At 41.2% G+C, this 17,474-nt stretch overlaps 2 protein-coding genes across 2 annotated transcripts in view; both read left to right on the forward strand.

The window, feature by feature from the left end:
- The first annotated feature begins 380 nt into the window (after window positions 1-380).
- Window positions 381-13,129, forward strand: gramd1c (GRAM domain containing 1C). Its single transcript, XM_022744250.1, has 18 exons — window positions 381-450; window positions 1,135-1,246; window positions 1,711-1,834; window positions 2,822-2,922; window positions 3,727-3,822; window positions 3,927-4,005; window positions 6,665-6,785; window positions 6,883-7,039; window positions 7,148-7,307; window positions 7,435-7,578; window positions 7,696-7,814; window positions 7,927-8,069; window positions 8,149-8,252; window positions 8,649-8,819; window positions 9,770-9,836; window positions 10,057-10,176; window positions 10,590-10,695; window positions 11,768-13,129. Exons 2-18 carry the CDS (start codon window positions 1,148-1,150, stop codon window positions 11,834-11,836), a joined length of 1,980 nt encoding a protein of 659 aa, XP_022599971.1. The 5' UTR covers window positions 381-450; window positions 1,135-1,147; the 3' UTR covers window positions 11,837-13,129.
- A 1,195-nt stretch (window positions 13,130-14,324) lies between these two features.
- zdhhc23 (zinc finger DHHC-type containing 23) overlaps window positions 14,325-17,474 on the forward strand; it is a 9,432-nt gene continuing 6,282 nt past the window's right edge. The window contains exon 1 of the mRNA XM_022744359.1: window positions 14,325-14,589. The gene's annotated coding sequence lies outside the window, so the exon portion shown is untranslated. The remainder of the gene's footprint in view (window positions 14,590-17,474) is intronic.

Below are 17,474 nucleotides of genomic sequence, written 5' to 3' on the forward strand. Positions count from 1 at the left end.
TTAGATCTCAGCTTATTTTAGTGTTTGCAATTCATGACTTAATGTGTCTTTAAATACATTTTGCAATTGTTAATAAAAACGGATTCCATGAAAAGAAAACACATCACACACAGGTGAGTTTGCTCACCTGTGAATGCTTGGAATGAAAAGTACATGCCTATAATTAGAGTCAAGCCTCCTGTGCGTCTCGTGAATTAATAAAGGGAGAGGTCATTTTGTCCTTAACTTGATTCACGAAAACCAATGAGCGTCAACAATGAGGTGACAACTCCCCTGAGGTATGTCCCATGGATGAGATGCAGCTGCAGCACACATCACCCATCAACAGAGCTCCAGAGCTGCGTGGGACAAACAGCGTCTACTTGTTTGCTTAATTTAAAATATATATATAAAAAATTGAAATCTCGGTGGCACATTGAGAACAGAAATCCTGGGTCCGCTCCGTGCCAGGTAAGTGACTGAGAGCAGCAGCTTTGAGTCAGACAAACCCGCATGTTGACACATGCTGAAGCCACAGCACACCGTGTGCGAGTATGGCGCTGTGCGTGAGAAGTATTTAGCTTCACGAGTGACAGCTTTTACACATGTGATAGTAATCTTTTATTATCTTGATTTCGTTTGACAAGATTGAACATTTATATTTATATCAGTCTTTTCAATCTAACAGCGAACCGACCGAGAGATTAAGGCGTCACTGTTGTTTTAAGCGAAGCTAATACAATTTCTTACAAAGTGTTTTCACTCCGTGGCGCAAACATGTTCTTTTTTTTTTTTTTGCGATGCTTTTCTGTTTCACAACTTATCGCGGGTGTCTGTACTGGTAGTCATGAGTGCATGAAAGGTTTCTGTTCACTGGCATGACTGAGCTCCTTCAGTAATCCTCCCAGTCAAACCAGTTCTGGTGCAGTGATAATGACTTTCCTCCTGTGGTGCTGCTGGATTTCCCTGTTAGATGACATTCAAGGCCGAGGTTTCAGATCATGGTCTTAAAGTTCAACTCTCAACAGACCCAGCTTCTGCATGTGAAGCCACGTGGGAACTGTTTATCTGCAGCAAAGTTGAAATGATGCCTTTTTCCTTAATGTAATAAAAAAAAATTATTATTATTATTATTATTTTTTAAAATCTGAGCAGAGCAGCAGAGCAGATGGACCAGGTATCCAACCAGTCAGGCGTGGGCAGTGGTGACGTTACAGATGAGACAACATCCCTGGCTGATGAGAGGTTGAGCTCTGATGAAGGAGAGGTAAAGCACCGCACTGACCCAGTTCACATGAAGCCACTGCCGCTTCATGAAATCAAGCATTTTGCTTGTATATCACATTTTATATTGGATCTTAAATACAATTCACTCAAACCATGCAGTCCCAGTGGAGCTAATAATGAACTACGAAATGGAAAAACCTTTGACTGCCCTCTTGTGGCTCAGCTTTATTTCACCGTGTTTAACCTCCTACAAGTTGGATTGCGGTTTCCTCTCTGATGCAAAGCCCACAAGGCTACTAATGCCGTTTATCATGCGCACAGACTTCTTAATACTTTGTCAAACGTGCTCTTTTTATTCTCTCTGCCCCGACATTACACACATTTATCATTTTTGTTTGTGTTCCCTGCGCAAAGACAGAACAAATACTCCTGAGGCGTTTGAACTTGACAAATGCTGCATTCATGTACCTGTGTCGGTAATGTTCACCTCTCCTCCACCACCAGAGCTCTGATCCTCAGGGACAGTGTCTAGCAGCGCCTCAGACTCCTCTGGTCACCTACAAACAGAGGTGGGACGAGGTTAAGAAGCTGTTCAAAGAGCTGCCGGAGTCGGAGAGACTCATAGTGGGTGAGTTGTGAAGGCCAGGAATTAGTTTGATCAGTTCAGATGCTGATATTCTAATATGCCATAAAAATACAATCTGTAATACTCTGATGTTCCCAATGTTTATAACATTTTCCTACGCTTTGTGACAAAATCCCATATATTCTCATATACCTACATCCGTCAGTGTTTCATCGGTGATAAAANCTTAAATTTCCCCCTTTTTAATATATATTTAAAGAACATTTTCCTACGCTTTGTGACAAAATCCCATATATTGTCATATACCTACATCCGTCAGTGTTTCATCGGTGATAAAAGTAAAATATTCAAGTCGAAGCTCCGTGTTTTTATGGGTTCACTGTTGCATTAAATGGAAAATGGGCGATGTGATCTTGTTACACAAAACACCCTGTGACGCAGCTGCTGTCTCTGGAAACCGAAAAGGTTTTGGCACGAGCTTGAAGAGCGTGAAGAGTAATAATCTTCTCAGTGAAGCAATAACCAGCTGCTCGACACCAGTTGCAATAATGGACCTGTGGGGTTGAAAAGATTCAAAAGGAAAAATAAAATTCACTTAATGCCGGTGTTTTGAGGTAATGGAAATTGATATCATCTTAATGGGAAGTTAATACTCCTTTAGCATCATTGCTCGCCTTTTCACATGAAAAGCCACAAATAAAATTAGTAGGTAATTTCTACATTTAGATTTCAGCTGTAGATAGTTTGAGCTCCAGGACTCGCACAGTTTAGAAGAAAAAATCTGTCATCAGAAGTGGAAAGTAACATTTGCTAAAGTACTTTACTTATAAACAGTATTGAGGTACTTGCACTGGAGTATTTAATTTTACATATGATGCATTGCTGAGTGCACAGAATCCGCTTGTTGAGTAATTGTAGTCCTTATTCTGCAGTATCTACTAGGGTGACCTGTTTAATAAATATAGTATGTCACAGAACACCGCAGGCGCTCTCATTTGTATGGATGCTGCCCTGTACATTTTTCCTCAGACTACCCATGTGCCCTCCAGCGGGACATCCTCCTTCAGGGACGCCTCTACCTCTCAGAGAACTGGCTCTGTTTCTACAGCAATGTGTTTTGGGGAACGAAGGTAATAAGACAGTGGGAGGAGGAGGAGGAAGAGGTGCACAGTTAAGGAGCACACTGTCTACTCATCAATGTAACATGTGGAAATGACAACAAAATACGGAAATATCGAACTTCAGCTGATCGTGCATTCCTCCTCCTTAATATATATGAATTTCAATAAGAATAAAATGATTTAAAAAGCGTTTTGACAGGTTTTTACTTCCAATTCCAGATATATATCTTATTTAAAGGAAAAATCCACCTTAAAACACCATGTTAAAACAGTATTACCTTGTATAAATCGTGAGTTTTTGAGCTCCCTTTTTGAATCTGTAATTTCTTTGACACAAATATCCAGCCAAGAATTAGAGAGGGTGACGCTGATGAAATGTCTTTTCCAAAAGAAACGGTGAGACCCTTTTTTTTTTTTTTTTTTTTTTTTTTTAAAATCCAACAGTTCGCAACCATGTGCAACAGATTACAGGACATTACACACAGACAGACTGCCGAGATACAAAAGGAAAAATAACACGGAGGATTCACTAATTGCTACACTTGTGGCAGCATCAGTCAGCCATGTGCCAACAACAGAGGCTGGTTAACTCATTGCTGTGAGCACTGCAGTCCACAGCTCCTCTTGGGAGTTGCTAAGTCATTACAAGATCACCAAAATAACTCATTAGCGTGGGAGGATTTATCTGACAGTGTAATGGTATCTAAAGGTGGATTTTTTTTTTTTTCTTTTTATGGCAGTCTTTGATTAGCATGTGTGCACTAACTGCTGTAACCTTTACCTCTTTTTATTTATTTATTTATTTATTTATAGATCACACTGAAGCTGAGAGACATCGTGACTATGACCAGAGAGAAAACAGCTCGGCTGATTCCCAATGCCATCCAGATCAGCATGAGCACAGAGAAGGTGTGTATTGTGATAGCAAAAGAGCAGTCCATCAGATCTTATCTCCCGTCTGATCAACATATCGTTGAATTACTATTTATCTCCCTTTTTGTGTTCACCCTCAGTTCTTCTTCACCTCCTTCTCTGCGAGGGAGAAAAGCTACCGAAGTGTTTTCCACATGTGGCAAAACACACTGTTGAACCAGGTAAAAAAAAAGCCCTGCTCCACTTCACTCATCAGTACAATGTCCATAGGTCCAATAATAATCCCTTCTTCATACCTTATTCACATGTGTAAAGAACAACGCTCTCCACAAGACCAGCTGTCCTTTCATACCACACATCTGACAGCAGTAATCTAGTGATTTTTATGAAGCAGACTTTGAGTTATCCAGCACCTTAACTGAACTGTGACTAAATGCCTCCCAGAGCAACAGCAGGTCTGCGACTTTACCCCGTTTTGCAGCACTTATCTGATCGGTCCAGAGTACAAAACTCGCTGCCCTGACCACAGTCTGTCTTCCTTTTTGAGGTTATCAGTGCCGCTCTGCACAGAGAGGCATGATTTGCTCATGGCTCCAACAGACACATGTTTTTTTTATTTATTGCTCAATATACTGATGTACTGCGTTTGGAATAATTTACCTAGGTGTGTCAGGGATTCAGTTCAAAATAAAACCCACTAGAGCTCAGCTTAGCCACCTTTTACCCCAATCTCTGTGCTGCAAAAGTAAATAGATAAGGAAGAATAAACCACGGTAAGAGTACTTTGAAAATGGAAGTGTGTTCAACACAAGTCCAAATGTCCTAAAATATTATTCACACGTGAGATGCAGTACGCCAGTTGCAGCTTAAGTTGAACCACTTGCTTGAACCAGGTTTGAAATGTCTTACTCCTCATAGGGAGGTGAAATGTCAGATTGGATGTAAAAAGCACTGAAAGATGTTGAAGAATGAGAAGTGAAATCAGGCCGAACCGAAGAGTAAGAGATGAAAACAGCGAAAAGTCTCAGCCGAGGAGTCAGACCTGAAAGCAGCTGTCATTTAAAGTGTGAGATATGAAATGGGAGATAAGCTGTGCCAGAGGTAGTTTGAAGTCTGTGCGCCACTTATAGCTGATGTGTAAGTCGTAAAACGCTGAGTGTAGTCGAAATAACATTTGGAAGAATAAAAACCGAAAGCCAGGTGAACTTTAAAGAGTAATAGAGTAAAAGCACTTGAGATGTACGATGAACTGTAGATGATGAAAGCAACTGAAATTTCAGGTGAGGTAGTTGGGAGTGTGTTAACCTCTGTGACATATAGTGTACATTGCATTTCATGAGGCTGCTTCACAATAAAAGCCCCTCTGTGTTTTGCCATAGGATTATAGAATGTAAACGTATTGCATGAATCCTGAATACCATACCAAACACAGTATAAAAAATGGGATTTGATGTTGATGTTGAAAACCTTGAAGTTAACTTTTTAATAAAGTGTCAGCTGATGTGTAGAGGCTTAAGAGTCAGACAGTGCAGTGCAACTCTTTGCATTGTAGGAGTAAATGGATAGTATATAAATAAACAGAAAATATTAACTTTATATAGAAGCAGTATTTACACATCAAAGAATGTTTTAAGAGGACACGCCGAACAGCAGTGCCTTTATTTTCTGTCGATACTGATGATGACGAGAAACGACTGGCCTTCATTGCTTCTTTTAATTTGATCTCTATAGCTGCCTACAGTAGACACCTCGTATAGACAGGCACTATGGCAGCCTTCCCACAGGGCTGAGGGTCTGCTGGGATCCGGAGCACAAACACTTGTATAAAAACATCTCCGCGTAAAGTTCATTGACCTCTCCAGGTGTGGCTTTAAGGGCTGATTTGCATTGACGGCCTGCCCTCCAAACGCACGGAGCGCACTTGACGCTCGGCTTGTGTCGGTAGTAGCTACTGAATCTGTCAGCTGAAGCACAACAAAACGCAGGAGCTCCTCCGGGCGTCTGGGCCGCCGGTGAACCGGACTTTCGACAGACGGAAACGAGCTTTTATTTACCTTTTTTTTTTTTTTCTTTTCTTTTTTTTTATGTCGGTGTAAATCTGTGCGACGCGTCTCTACGCCCCCGAACTCGCTAAAATCCAGGACTTCCTGAATGTGAGGGAGCGCGGTGCGTCCAGGTTACAGATCAACTGTGTGACAGCCACTTAGAGCTCGCAGCTGTGGGGAAATGTCCAAGTAAGTGAAGCCTGTGTAAATGGATCTCACACGTTTTCTCGGCTTTAGATGAGCTCTGACACCATTCGCGGTTCCATATGGTGATAAAAAAAAACGTCTTAATTATCCGTCTGAATGAACACGCCTATAATAACACTGACCGTCTTTATCACGACTTGGAGCAGCTTTGCTTGTTTTTGGTGATCTTGTCAAAACTGACGGTACTGGATATTTCCTCTGAACACCTGTGTCCGTAGCTGTATTTATTTCATTGTAAGCTATATATTTTTTTTCAGAGATGGATTATTTTTGGTGATGGTTCTAATACTGAGCCGCTCTTGTCTGGTGAGGGTTAACAGAAAAATGTAAGATAGTATCTGAGCGGTTCAGAGAGACAATAAGGTTTGTAGGTTGGATGTCAGGCAGGGAGGTAAGACTGATTATACTGTGTGGAGGTGTCCAGGTTACATGAAGCCACAACATTTTTTTTTTTTTGTCTTGTTTTGTGTTGACATTACAGTTTGTGTATCTGCCAAAGCAGAGTTCTTATTGGGAAAGAGGAAGAGATCTCTACACGGGCTGATTTCCAAACAAGTTATTCCATTTCCAAACCCTGTTGTGAACTCTCCTCAACCCCCAACCCCCACCCCCCCCCACACTTTCAGGGACTCTGACCTGCTTGGAGTTTTTGCAGATGGTTAAACAGCATTATGGGCATGACCTGGGCCTGAACCATGAAGACATGGAGAGCTTACAGATATCAACAGAATCAAGCATGCACACCAGGTGAGCACACTCGCACCCACCTGCTCTCCCATAGTCGCACAGAACAATGCGTGGGTGGGGGATATAATTTAACAGCACCCTGTTTGTTCGCCTGCAGCCCGGCTGTGAGGCCTGGTGGTGATGATGGTCTAGGGAAGCTGGAGCGGACCCCCTCCCTTCGCCTGCCTGTGGTGGAGCATGGGCCTTTAGAGTCCTCCACGCCTGTTGGGGAAGACCTGCCCTCCCCTCTCGGCTCACAGAGCTCGGCCAATGCGGTATTTAAAATAATAATTTTATAATTTCACTGTGCGTTTTGTGTATATCTAAATGTTTTTCCCCAGCTCATTTTTTTTTTTCTTCTTCTTCTTCATATCTCCCTCTAGGATAATTCTCGCAACACCCCGTCAATGCGGCGCAGTCCTGTCCCGTCGCTGGACCGCGCCGCTTCGGAACGGGTTTCCAAGCGCTCCTCGCTTTTTCTTGACCTCAACGCCAATGAGAACGGCGTTTCCGAGCAGAGCGGTTCAGACAGCATGGAAGAAGGTTGGAATAAAAAAACAAAAAAAACAAAAAAACAAAAAAAAAACAACCCAGGCACTGGAGGATGGTTGAGCGCATGTATTTTGTATTTTAAGACTCTCCCCTTCCTCTGTCCTTTTGGGTTTATCAGTGGAGGAGCAAATGGGACAGTCCCAGATGCAGGGTCGACTCTATTTAAACAGAGTCTTCCACGTCAGCGCCGGCAAAATGTTCGAGCTGCTCTTCAGCGACTCCAGCTTCATCCGCAGGTTTATGAACGTCAGGAAGATAACCAGTAAGACCCATTCTTTTATTCTCCTGTTCCCAAAACTTATTTCCCCGCCAGTTCCAGATAATCAAACCTGTCATTTGTGGCCCTTTTGTGTTTTTTTGTTTTTGTTTTTTGTTTTAGATGCCAGCTTTAATGCCTGGCAAAAGGATGCCTCCGGAAACAGGAAGCGGAGTCTGAACTACACAATAACCATCAGCAACCCTCTGATTGGCAAGTTCTCCACCGCTACAGAGAACCAGGTGTGTTTACATCAGCGGGAGTTGGGGTGTGTGCGCTTGAATGGATGAATAAACATGTTCCTGTGTGAATTATGGCTCGCCGTTTATTTTCTTCTCCATTTACCTTTTTCAGACGCTGTACAAAGAGTCCAGGGAGGGTCAGTATTACCACGTGGAGTCTGAGGTGTACACTCATGACGTTCCCTATCACGATTACTTCTACACTCAAAACCGATACTACATCATAAGTAGCTCGAAGCGGAAATGTCGACTAAGGTAAGGTATTAGTCAGTTTATCTGTTGACTTTTATATTTTCTAAATCCCTGACATTTAAAGCTTCTGTTGTGCTGTTAGGGTCTACACTGATGTGAAGTACAAGAAGCAGCCATGGGGACTGGTCAAGTCCTTTATCACTAAAAACTCCTGGAGCGGCATACAGGATTATTTCAGACAGCTGGGTGAGTAGAAAGCCCTGTTCGCACGCCGTGGAGAGCACTTCCCCGTCTACTTTCCTTAGCCCATGGTTCATTTTATCTCTGATCTGATATGAACTGTTTCCTCCAGCACACGTCAGGCTCTGCCGCAGTGAATCATATTACAGCTGCGTTTGCTGTAAAATGGGCGTTGTTGCCTGCTTCAGACTGAAATCAATTTTAAGTGCATGGCGTACTGAGCCTTTATCAATTAAATACATTTTTGAAAGGGTTGACCCACCCGTTGAGCAAATGGCGTTTAGGAACGTTGATTCCTTTTTTTTGATCTTGAAACCACGTGGTGTTTTTATTGTGTTAACGCCTGATTCTGTCCCATTTTTGCGTTTTATCTCTTTGTGGCCGTGTGATGATGCGAAACAGAAACAGAACTGCTGGAGGAGGAAGCAGAGATGAACCAAGGAGGCGGTGATTCTGGGAAGATGGGTGGACTTCGGAGGAGGAGGCGGACTTACAGCCGGACTCTGCCAGAGCACATGAAACCCAACAAGCAGTATGGGCAAGACCCAGAACAACACAGGGATGGCACCTTGGGTACATGACATCTTTAATTACCACTTTGAATGAACATTTCAACAATTTGGGAAATATGCTTATTTGCTTTCTTGACAAGACTTGGATGAGAAGATTAATGCCAGTCTCACATCTCTCTATTAAATATGAAGCTACAGCCAGGAGATGGTTAGGACAGCTCAGCGTAGCTTAGCATAAAGACTGGAAGCAGGGGGAAACAGTTAGGGTTAAGATATAACATGTTAGCGAGCTTCCTTCTGTTTCCAGTCTTTATGCTAAGCTACGCTAATTCACACCGGGCTACATCTTCAAGAGGTATCACTCCTCTCATGTAACTCGACAAAAACGCCTATACTTTCTAACTAAAATGTTTAACTATACCTTTTTTAGGGCTGCTTAGCTGAGATTTGAACACTTTCAGTTGTGATGTCTCCAGTGCAAATGGTATTTAGTGAAGCCAAAATAGTTTTTTCTGCAAATTTCAGTTTCGCAAATATGTGACTGCAGTAAACTATGAACACTCAAGACCTTCAGCACAGTCAAAATGTCTGAAAATGTTCAAAAGGAGACTGTGGTGTAGGAAACGTTCACTTGTTCTGCACATGTAACAGCTGCTGCTACGACAGGAAGGAATGCTCAAAGGCTTGAAAGCAAAGGTGTATAGTGGAGACTACATGTGAGACAGCAGCTACTCCTGTAACGGCTGAAGATCAGAGGCATCGATCGCAGGAGATATACATCGCCGTCTTAACCAGTCAAACTCTTTGACACACCCAGAAAACGGCAACATTTATATCTCAAGCTGTTGCAAAATCTTGAATACGACTGGGAGGAAATGGCTTGTAACCAGAAAAATGTTGCAAACTAGTGCAAAACTTTCTCATATTAACTGCAACTCTGGGTTTGTTTTCAAATAGCCAGCATTGAAGGAAAAAATGTGTCATTTATTGATCTGTCCTAATGTATTTCAGGCCCCATGGAAATGAAAGGCCCGCACAGATGGAACACCACCACGATAGTACTTGGGATGAGTCTGATGTAAGTTAAAAATCTGAAAACATAAACAATATGGTTTGTATTGTATATGATAAATGGAAATTGTGCTTGTATTTTCAAAACAACTGAGAACTGTCGACCGCTGCGATGCAAAATCTAACATGGATGTTGTCCAAAATGACAAACTGCCTTGGGTGGATAAAAGTCATTATGTCTAAAGGTTGTGTGGTAATTTCTCGTTGCTTTTCTCTGTCTCTTGCAGTTTGCTGATTCTGACCATGCTGAATCTGGGCCTGTTTTTCAAGTTGTGGGCCATGGAGGATGTAGCCCACCGCATGTACCTGAGCACGAAGCATCGGCTGAGGGAGAGGAGCGAGGCCAGGTCAGACAACCGTCTTCTACTGCTACTTTTGATCGACAGTAATTATACTGGTAGTTGGCATGATTGCTCAGAAAGCAGAAGTCCTTGTGTGGGTGGAGAGGGGGAAGGGGTTAGTCTTCCTCCATATTTTTGTGTGTGGTGTTTAAGCAGCCCACATGCAAGAGAGCTTTTGTTCCAATGACTCACTGTGTTAAAACTGCCTGTTTATCAGCCTCAGTAAATGTGGTTATGTAAGTGACATAATCTTGCATCAGCGCTCCTCTGCTCTCCTCCTCTTACATTTCCTTCACTTTATTTCTGCTTCTGTTTTTTTTTCTTTTTTTCTTTTCCTCCTTTTTATGTAGCAAAAGTAAATATCTTATATTGCACATCAGAATAATTGCCCTCTCTTTTTTTTGTATGTTGTTTGACAGTTTGGTCCCTGAATATGGTCCCAGACAGGGACCTGGGTTCAAGACCAGAGAGGAGATGCTCCTACTGAAAACTGTACTGCAGGACTCCATCAACCTATTAGAAAAGGTAGGTCTGTCTGATTTTAAGGGAATGTACTACATCATTAAAAAGTCTGGCTGTAGCCATGATTGTACACTTAATTAATGCACTTCATCATGGCACATATTATCTCGTTGTGTGTATGTGCTTGTTTATTTAAATCTGTTGCCTTATGATTAAGCTTCTGTACTTGTAATTGTTAAAGTTATATCACAAATTTGAGATTTTTTATGAGTGGAATTTGGAGAAAGCCATGGAAAAAAGACGAGATCCAGATGGATCTGACAGCAGGGTGCCGTCTACCTATGAAATATTCAGAGGTCAGCCGTTAAATGTGTAATGCTGAGTCTTTTCACGGTCAGAATTCTAAAAGTTTTATAGTACGCTCCTGTCTTGAGTGGCTCATCGTTTGTTATTAAATGTTTTCTGCATTCAGAGAATGCAGACACACAGGGGTAGACCAGTGTGAACATTAATGCAAGTAGGAAGCAGGAAGACATCGGTGATTTCTAAATTGGAGTTGTTATCCTTATGATTTCAGTCCTGTGTAATTTGGCAACACCGCTGCTTTGTCAGAATTATAACAGTACATAGTTGGACGATCTAAATCCAGCTCAGGAATAGCAGACTCCACCACTTGCAATCAAAACTACTATATAGAAAGATAAATACTGCATGTAAATACACTGAATGATTATTTCAGGAAAAAATGCTGAACATACATTGTATCAAGTGATGTTTGGTTTCATGAAAACTTTAAGGATTACAACTTTAAACCAGGAAGGGTTAAATGAGAAGCCACTGGATTTTAATTGTAGGGACAATTGGAAATAGTTTATTAAGGATGGATGTGTTGCAGTCAGCTGCAGATTAACATAGAAATGAGTTCAGTTCCGTAAAGGTGATGATTTGGAAGAGCTTTGGGTGTATTGTGTTGAATAATGAGGCTGAAAGAGAACATTAGTTGTACTCATTCTCCCTCAGAGAAAGCAGAGACATGCAGCTGTTACTGTTCTATTTAACCAGCAGGAGTCCATCATATAAATGTCTACTTGTCTAGGTGTTCTAGCTGCTGAGTCAGTTCTTCTTTTCCTCACAGCTCCGCAGTTCTCTCATGGTGCTGCAACAAAACTTTGCTATGGCCAACCGAACGGCAGCGCCGCAGTGATGCTGCACACCTGGCGACTACACGACGCCTCGCTTCGGCCCTATAGCGCAAAGAAAGAACCGTAGCACTCAATTTCCTCTGAGGAAGTCTCTGGTATCCAGTGATGTTGCCATGTAGACATCCCCAGACCCCCTGACATGCCATGTGTAGCCAGGGGTTACACATCCCAAAGCCTTTGGTGGGGCAGCAGGTGCCAGGATGTTTTTAAAGCTGCGGACCGACTTGCTGGGAGGACAGAGTTACATCAGAGTCGGCCGCAGACGCAGCAGTGGGTTTAGATTTCTGTAGGGTGCTATTGTCAGTTCCCATTGCTGCTTTGTTTGCACTCTCTTCCTTAAACAGTGGCATTGGATTTGAGAAAACTCTTTCCTCATGTGCCTTACTATATTCTGATGAACCTTGTGCCACATCAGGTGAACTACTGTAAATAGTTCTTGCTTCTGTTTTATCCTCGGGAAGTGAATCAATATTATTTAAGAACAATTTCCTCTATTTGAATTTTGCACATTTTTAATTTTTGCACATGTGCCTTATAGATTAGGCTGTGTTTTAGTTATCCTTTTTAGATTTTTATCTTTTCCAATAAAAAAACTGTAGAATCAGTAACTCAAATTTATTAAGGTTTGTCTTCTCTTTTGTAATCATGGTCATTTTTTTTTTCTATATGTTAACTGCAATGTACATTAGATTGCAAATAGAAAAATAACCATTGAATTTTAAAAATACTGTATATGAGCCAAATCCGGTGTACAGAAAATACTGCTGATTGTGTGTCACATATTTAATGCATATTTTATTCACTAACTTATAGCCACGTTCTGGACCAATTTGAAGGGAGCGCTATGTAAACTATGCAGTACAAACAATGATGACATGCCTAATTTATCCCTATCTTCTGTACATGCGTAATCACACTTGTTTGTATTGTTCTATTTTTCTTCTTCCTCTTTCTATTCACTGCTCGTAGGGTCAGTGGGACAATCTCAGGTTATCTCGGTACTGTGCATTCACTCTGTAAACACCAGACACATTTTACACTGTGATCTCAAAACTGACATGAACACTAGTCATTTTCTTTCTTTCCTTATTCTTAATCACTTGTTGGTGACACACAACTACGGTTAAGCCTTGTTCGATGTTTACAGTGTTGCCATCACCCTTGTCTGAGTGGATAACTTTGTTCAGCATTTCTTACTGAAAATCACTTCTTTAAGACACCACTTGTTTAAATTTGGTTGCTGCTTTGTACATTTTAGCCATATTGCAATGTACTGTTTTAATAAACAAAGTTCTTGCCAGAATCCTTGTCCTGAAAACATTTCTGTTTTGATTAATCGGGCTAGAAAATGTCAAATATTTTTATAATAGTTTACCAGAGCAGCTGACATATTTTAGTGTGTTTTTGTTTCTCAACCAACCCAAAAGGATTCCATTTATTATAATAGAAGACCAAGAAAATTAGTAAATGTTAATATTGTGGAAGCTGTAACCAATTTTAGGTATTTTTACTTAGTTACTTAAATGATGAATTAGAATTGTTGCAGATTAATTATCTGTTGATTAATTACATTTAATTTATATATATATATATATATATATATATATCTTTCCAAAAACATTGACAGCAAAGTTGCACAATGCACTGAATTGCATGGGTTTAGTCCAGTCTGATATATTTCAGTGTAATAACTCCAGAGAGAAGCTGCAGGCTGAAACCTAGTCTGCACGAGGACAGATGTTGATGTCTGGTTTCATAGATTTGGGAAGTAACTGTTCATGATTCATGATAACATTGCTCTTTTTCTGAAAGGACTAAAAACAGTATTTTTCAAAATGCAATTTTTAATGTTGGTAGGAGCTGCATACACACTGTATGCTGCTATAGGAAACACAGGCTGAAGACTAAATGGGAGTAAAGCCAAATGTGTGCTTTGTTCCTTTGTCACATGTGAAACACAACACTGTTGAGACTTAAATTATTAAACCAGAACCCTGTCCCAATATCTTCCTAGAGGGATTATATATCTCTTTTGTGGAAATTATGGTATGGCTAATATCCAGTGATGGAAACTGAGTTCATTTACAAGTACTGCACTGAAGCAGTTTAGAGGTACTTGCACTTTACTTGAGTATTATGCTTCTACTTCTACACACACACACACACACACGCACGCATTGAAAAAACATTGGATAAGCTCCACTAAAGAGACACTTTCTCTCTAAACTTAGGAAGTACTTTTACTTTTTATACCTTCACTACAGTTAATATAATTGTAATAGTAATAGTTAGATAATATCAAATATGCTATTAGTGGTCGTACATTCCTATATTTGTAGTTTTAATATAGTAAAGGTTTTGAATTCTTCCACATATCTAACTCTACCATGAACTCCAGTGCGGGTATGTTGTCCTGTAGGTGTGGGAGAAGAAATGAGTCTTGGGCGGGGAGAGTCGACCTCATGTGACGTCAGGAGTGAAACTGTCTGCTTAGTTTTGGGGGCAGCGGAGCCGCAGGACATCTCTCCCCACGTTAAAACCCGAACCCCGGCGCTTGAACCCAGCCGTGAACGGTTAACCACCGGCTGTTGTTGTTGTGGTGACTTCCACGGCACAGTGAGCGTGTAGCTCCGAGAAACACCGGATACGACAACCGTTACCGGGAGAGAGACTTCCGCTGAGAAGCCCGGCGGGGGAAAATCGTCTCAGTCGATATTTATTGGAAAGCGTCGGCATGTAGCTGCACGGTGTACAGGTATGTTAAAGCTAATTTGTTATGTGTCTTTGACGCTGTATTTAAGCATTTTTCGAGGCAGCGAGCCGCTCCCGTGAGACAGCGACGTGTTGACAGGTATAAATTGAAATCTGGATTAACTGGCTGTTATGAGAAGAGCAGCGTCCAGTGTCTAAAACGAACAGTGACGTAGGGAAAGCACAAATGTATGAGCAAGACTTTACTTTCAGTGTGAAAAGCATCAAAGTACATGCTTGAACTGTAATCTGTCAACCCAATCCAGGAAGCCCTCAACTAACCTGTTCTGATACACCCAACAAGGTTTTGAGCCACAGTGGCTCCAGAAACTGATGTAGCTTACTTTGTTTTCTCAGTGTCAGATTCAAATGCAGGAAGTATTCTCCTTGTTGCCTGTTAACAGAAGTTGTCAACTCAGCAAAATACATTTTATTTTTATTTTTTTTCAGATAGAAATAACTGTTATGAAGCTTTTTGTTCTTTTTTAAAATAGTAGGTGCCGTTGACCCCCTCACCCACCCCTTTTAAAAATTCATAATTTAATCCTAGTAGAGTTTTTTTTTTAGCCTGATAATCTCTCTCTCTCTCTCTCTCTCTCTCTCTCTCTCTCTCACACACACTCACACACACACAATTATTATTATTATTCAATGTAAGATGTTTACATTAGCCCATTTGTTTGGGAGGGGGTGACTTAATGTGCTTGTGGTTCATGTTTTTTCTTATCCATATATATATATATATATATATATATATTTTTTTTTAATAAATACTTAACTTCATTACCTTTTTATAAAAGGTAACTGCATATCAACAAGTAGGGTGGATGGAGCATCATGAATTTGGGGCTTGGCTGCCTCAGGGCCTGGACAGCTCCACTTCCTCAAGGGGGAAATTCCCAAGTTTATCAAGGTACTTTACCGGATTATGTCCGAGTGGCTGTTCACCTGCTGACGCTCAGTAGAATCTGGCCGATGCAGCAGGACAATGACCCTAAACATCAAAGTAAATCTACTACAGAACTTCAGGCAAAGAAAACCCATCTTGTGAAGTGGCCCAGTCCCGACCATAGACCTGAATCCAGCAGAGATGCTGTGGAATGACATGAAGAGATCCGCTCACACCAGACATCCCGGGAATATGTCTGAGCTGAAGCAGTTCTGCAGGAGGAATGGTCCAAAATTCCTCCTGAACATTGTGCAGGTCTGACCAGCACTTGTTTGAGGTTATTGCTGCCAAAGGAGGTTCAGTTAATGGGTGTGTTCAATAAAGACACGAAAGATCATAACTGTTTGTGTAATATTAGCTTCAGCTCATTATTTGTCCTCACTTTTGCCGGGCTCCGCCCCACAGCCAGGGCACACGAATTCCGGTCTGGTGACAACTTCTGTCACCTTGTGATAGGGACTCAGGTTTCTGAGGCTCCCTTCTTCAGAACCTGACAGAGTTTAAAAATTGAACAAATAAAAAAGGTAAAATAATTTCACCATATGAGCAAAACTTTTAACCCATTAACTTCTTTTTAAGAACAAATGTCAACGATACAGCTGATATTTTAAATGTCGCAGCAGGGAGAACACAAGTGTGATCAGTAACACTCATTCTACATTGCATTAAATAACAGGCCCTGGTTCATTTAATATTATTAGTAATAACTATGTTTTCCTTGCAATTATAAGTTAAAACATCTGCTGTGATAGAGGACTATTTTTGTTTTCATGTACAGCCCAGGATAAAAATACTGTGAATTTTTAAGTTTGGTTAAAGTTGTATAGCTTAAACTGGACAACATAAGCTGCTCTATGTTGTACTGCATGTATGTAAACAGGCCTGAATGAAGCAGTTTCAGTATCTGAGTTGGATTTTTACTGTTTTCTGACATTTTTTTATAAACTTCTAATTAATCAATTAATAGCCTAAAACAAATAACCAACAGATCCATCATTAGTTATTGGGTTAACTCTCTCTCCCTGTCGCAAGCGTCATCGAGGTCCTCGCAGTCGCAGCAGCAGGCTGCTACATGGCTGCGCTCTCGTGTCTGTTTCACATACTCCAGCAGCACAAGGTCTCCTCCTCCTCCTCCTCTTGCACCTTGTTGGCTCTCTTCTTCATGACGGACAGCCTGGCAACCTATCAGATGTTAAAAAAAAGTTTATCAGAACTATCATTTACTGAGCTTGTTTAGGGGTTTTGTTATATAATGAGAAAGACGGTTCAAAAACAGGAAAAGTGCAGATGGAGACGGAGGGAAAATACTAAACTAAAAGTCTCTAAAAGCTCACTTTGCTGAAATGACCTGTGTATACAGCAGCTTATGAGCTATTTGCATGCTTTTTAGATGGTGGAGTGGTTCCAAACACAGATTTCCACCATGCAATACCACAGTATGCACACGTGCAAGCAGACCGTGCTCATTTGGATCCTATCCAGTCCACCTCCTACCCTCACATCTCTGTCACACATCTGTCTCTGCTTTAATGATTTACAGTAAGTGAACGCTCTCACTCTCCTGCAGCTTGCGGGCTTGTTTCGACAGTGAGGCAGTGGCAACGTTTACAACAGTCGTAGGTCTCACAGGGCCTCCGTCACAGAAAGCAAGACTGACAATTCTCCGTTAACCACAAAGTGGGGTTAATCCTTCAGCTCAATTAAACCTCTCTGGGGGAGGATCTGGCTCTGATGAGGAGGCCTGAATGAGCCTCTTATTAGCAACAAATCAAAGCATGATATGTTTTTAATACTAGTCAGCCACTCATCAAATTAATAAGGTAAAAAGGCCGTACAGTGGCAAATAAAAGTAAGTGAACTCTTTGGAATTACCTGGTTTTTCTGCATTAAGTGGTCATAAAATGGGATCTGATCATCTATGTTCTAAGTGTAGAAATATG

This window comes from Seriola dumerili, unplaced genomic scaffold, assembly GCF_002260705.1.
Source record: "Seriola dumerili isolate Sdu_G_001 unplaced genomic scaffold, Sdu_1.0 BDQW01000079.1, whole genome shotgun sequence".
In the NCBI taxonomy this organism is placed as follows: domain Eukaryota; kingdom Metazoa; phylum Chordata; class Actinopteri; order Carangiformes; family Carangidae; genus Seriola; species Seriola dumerili.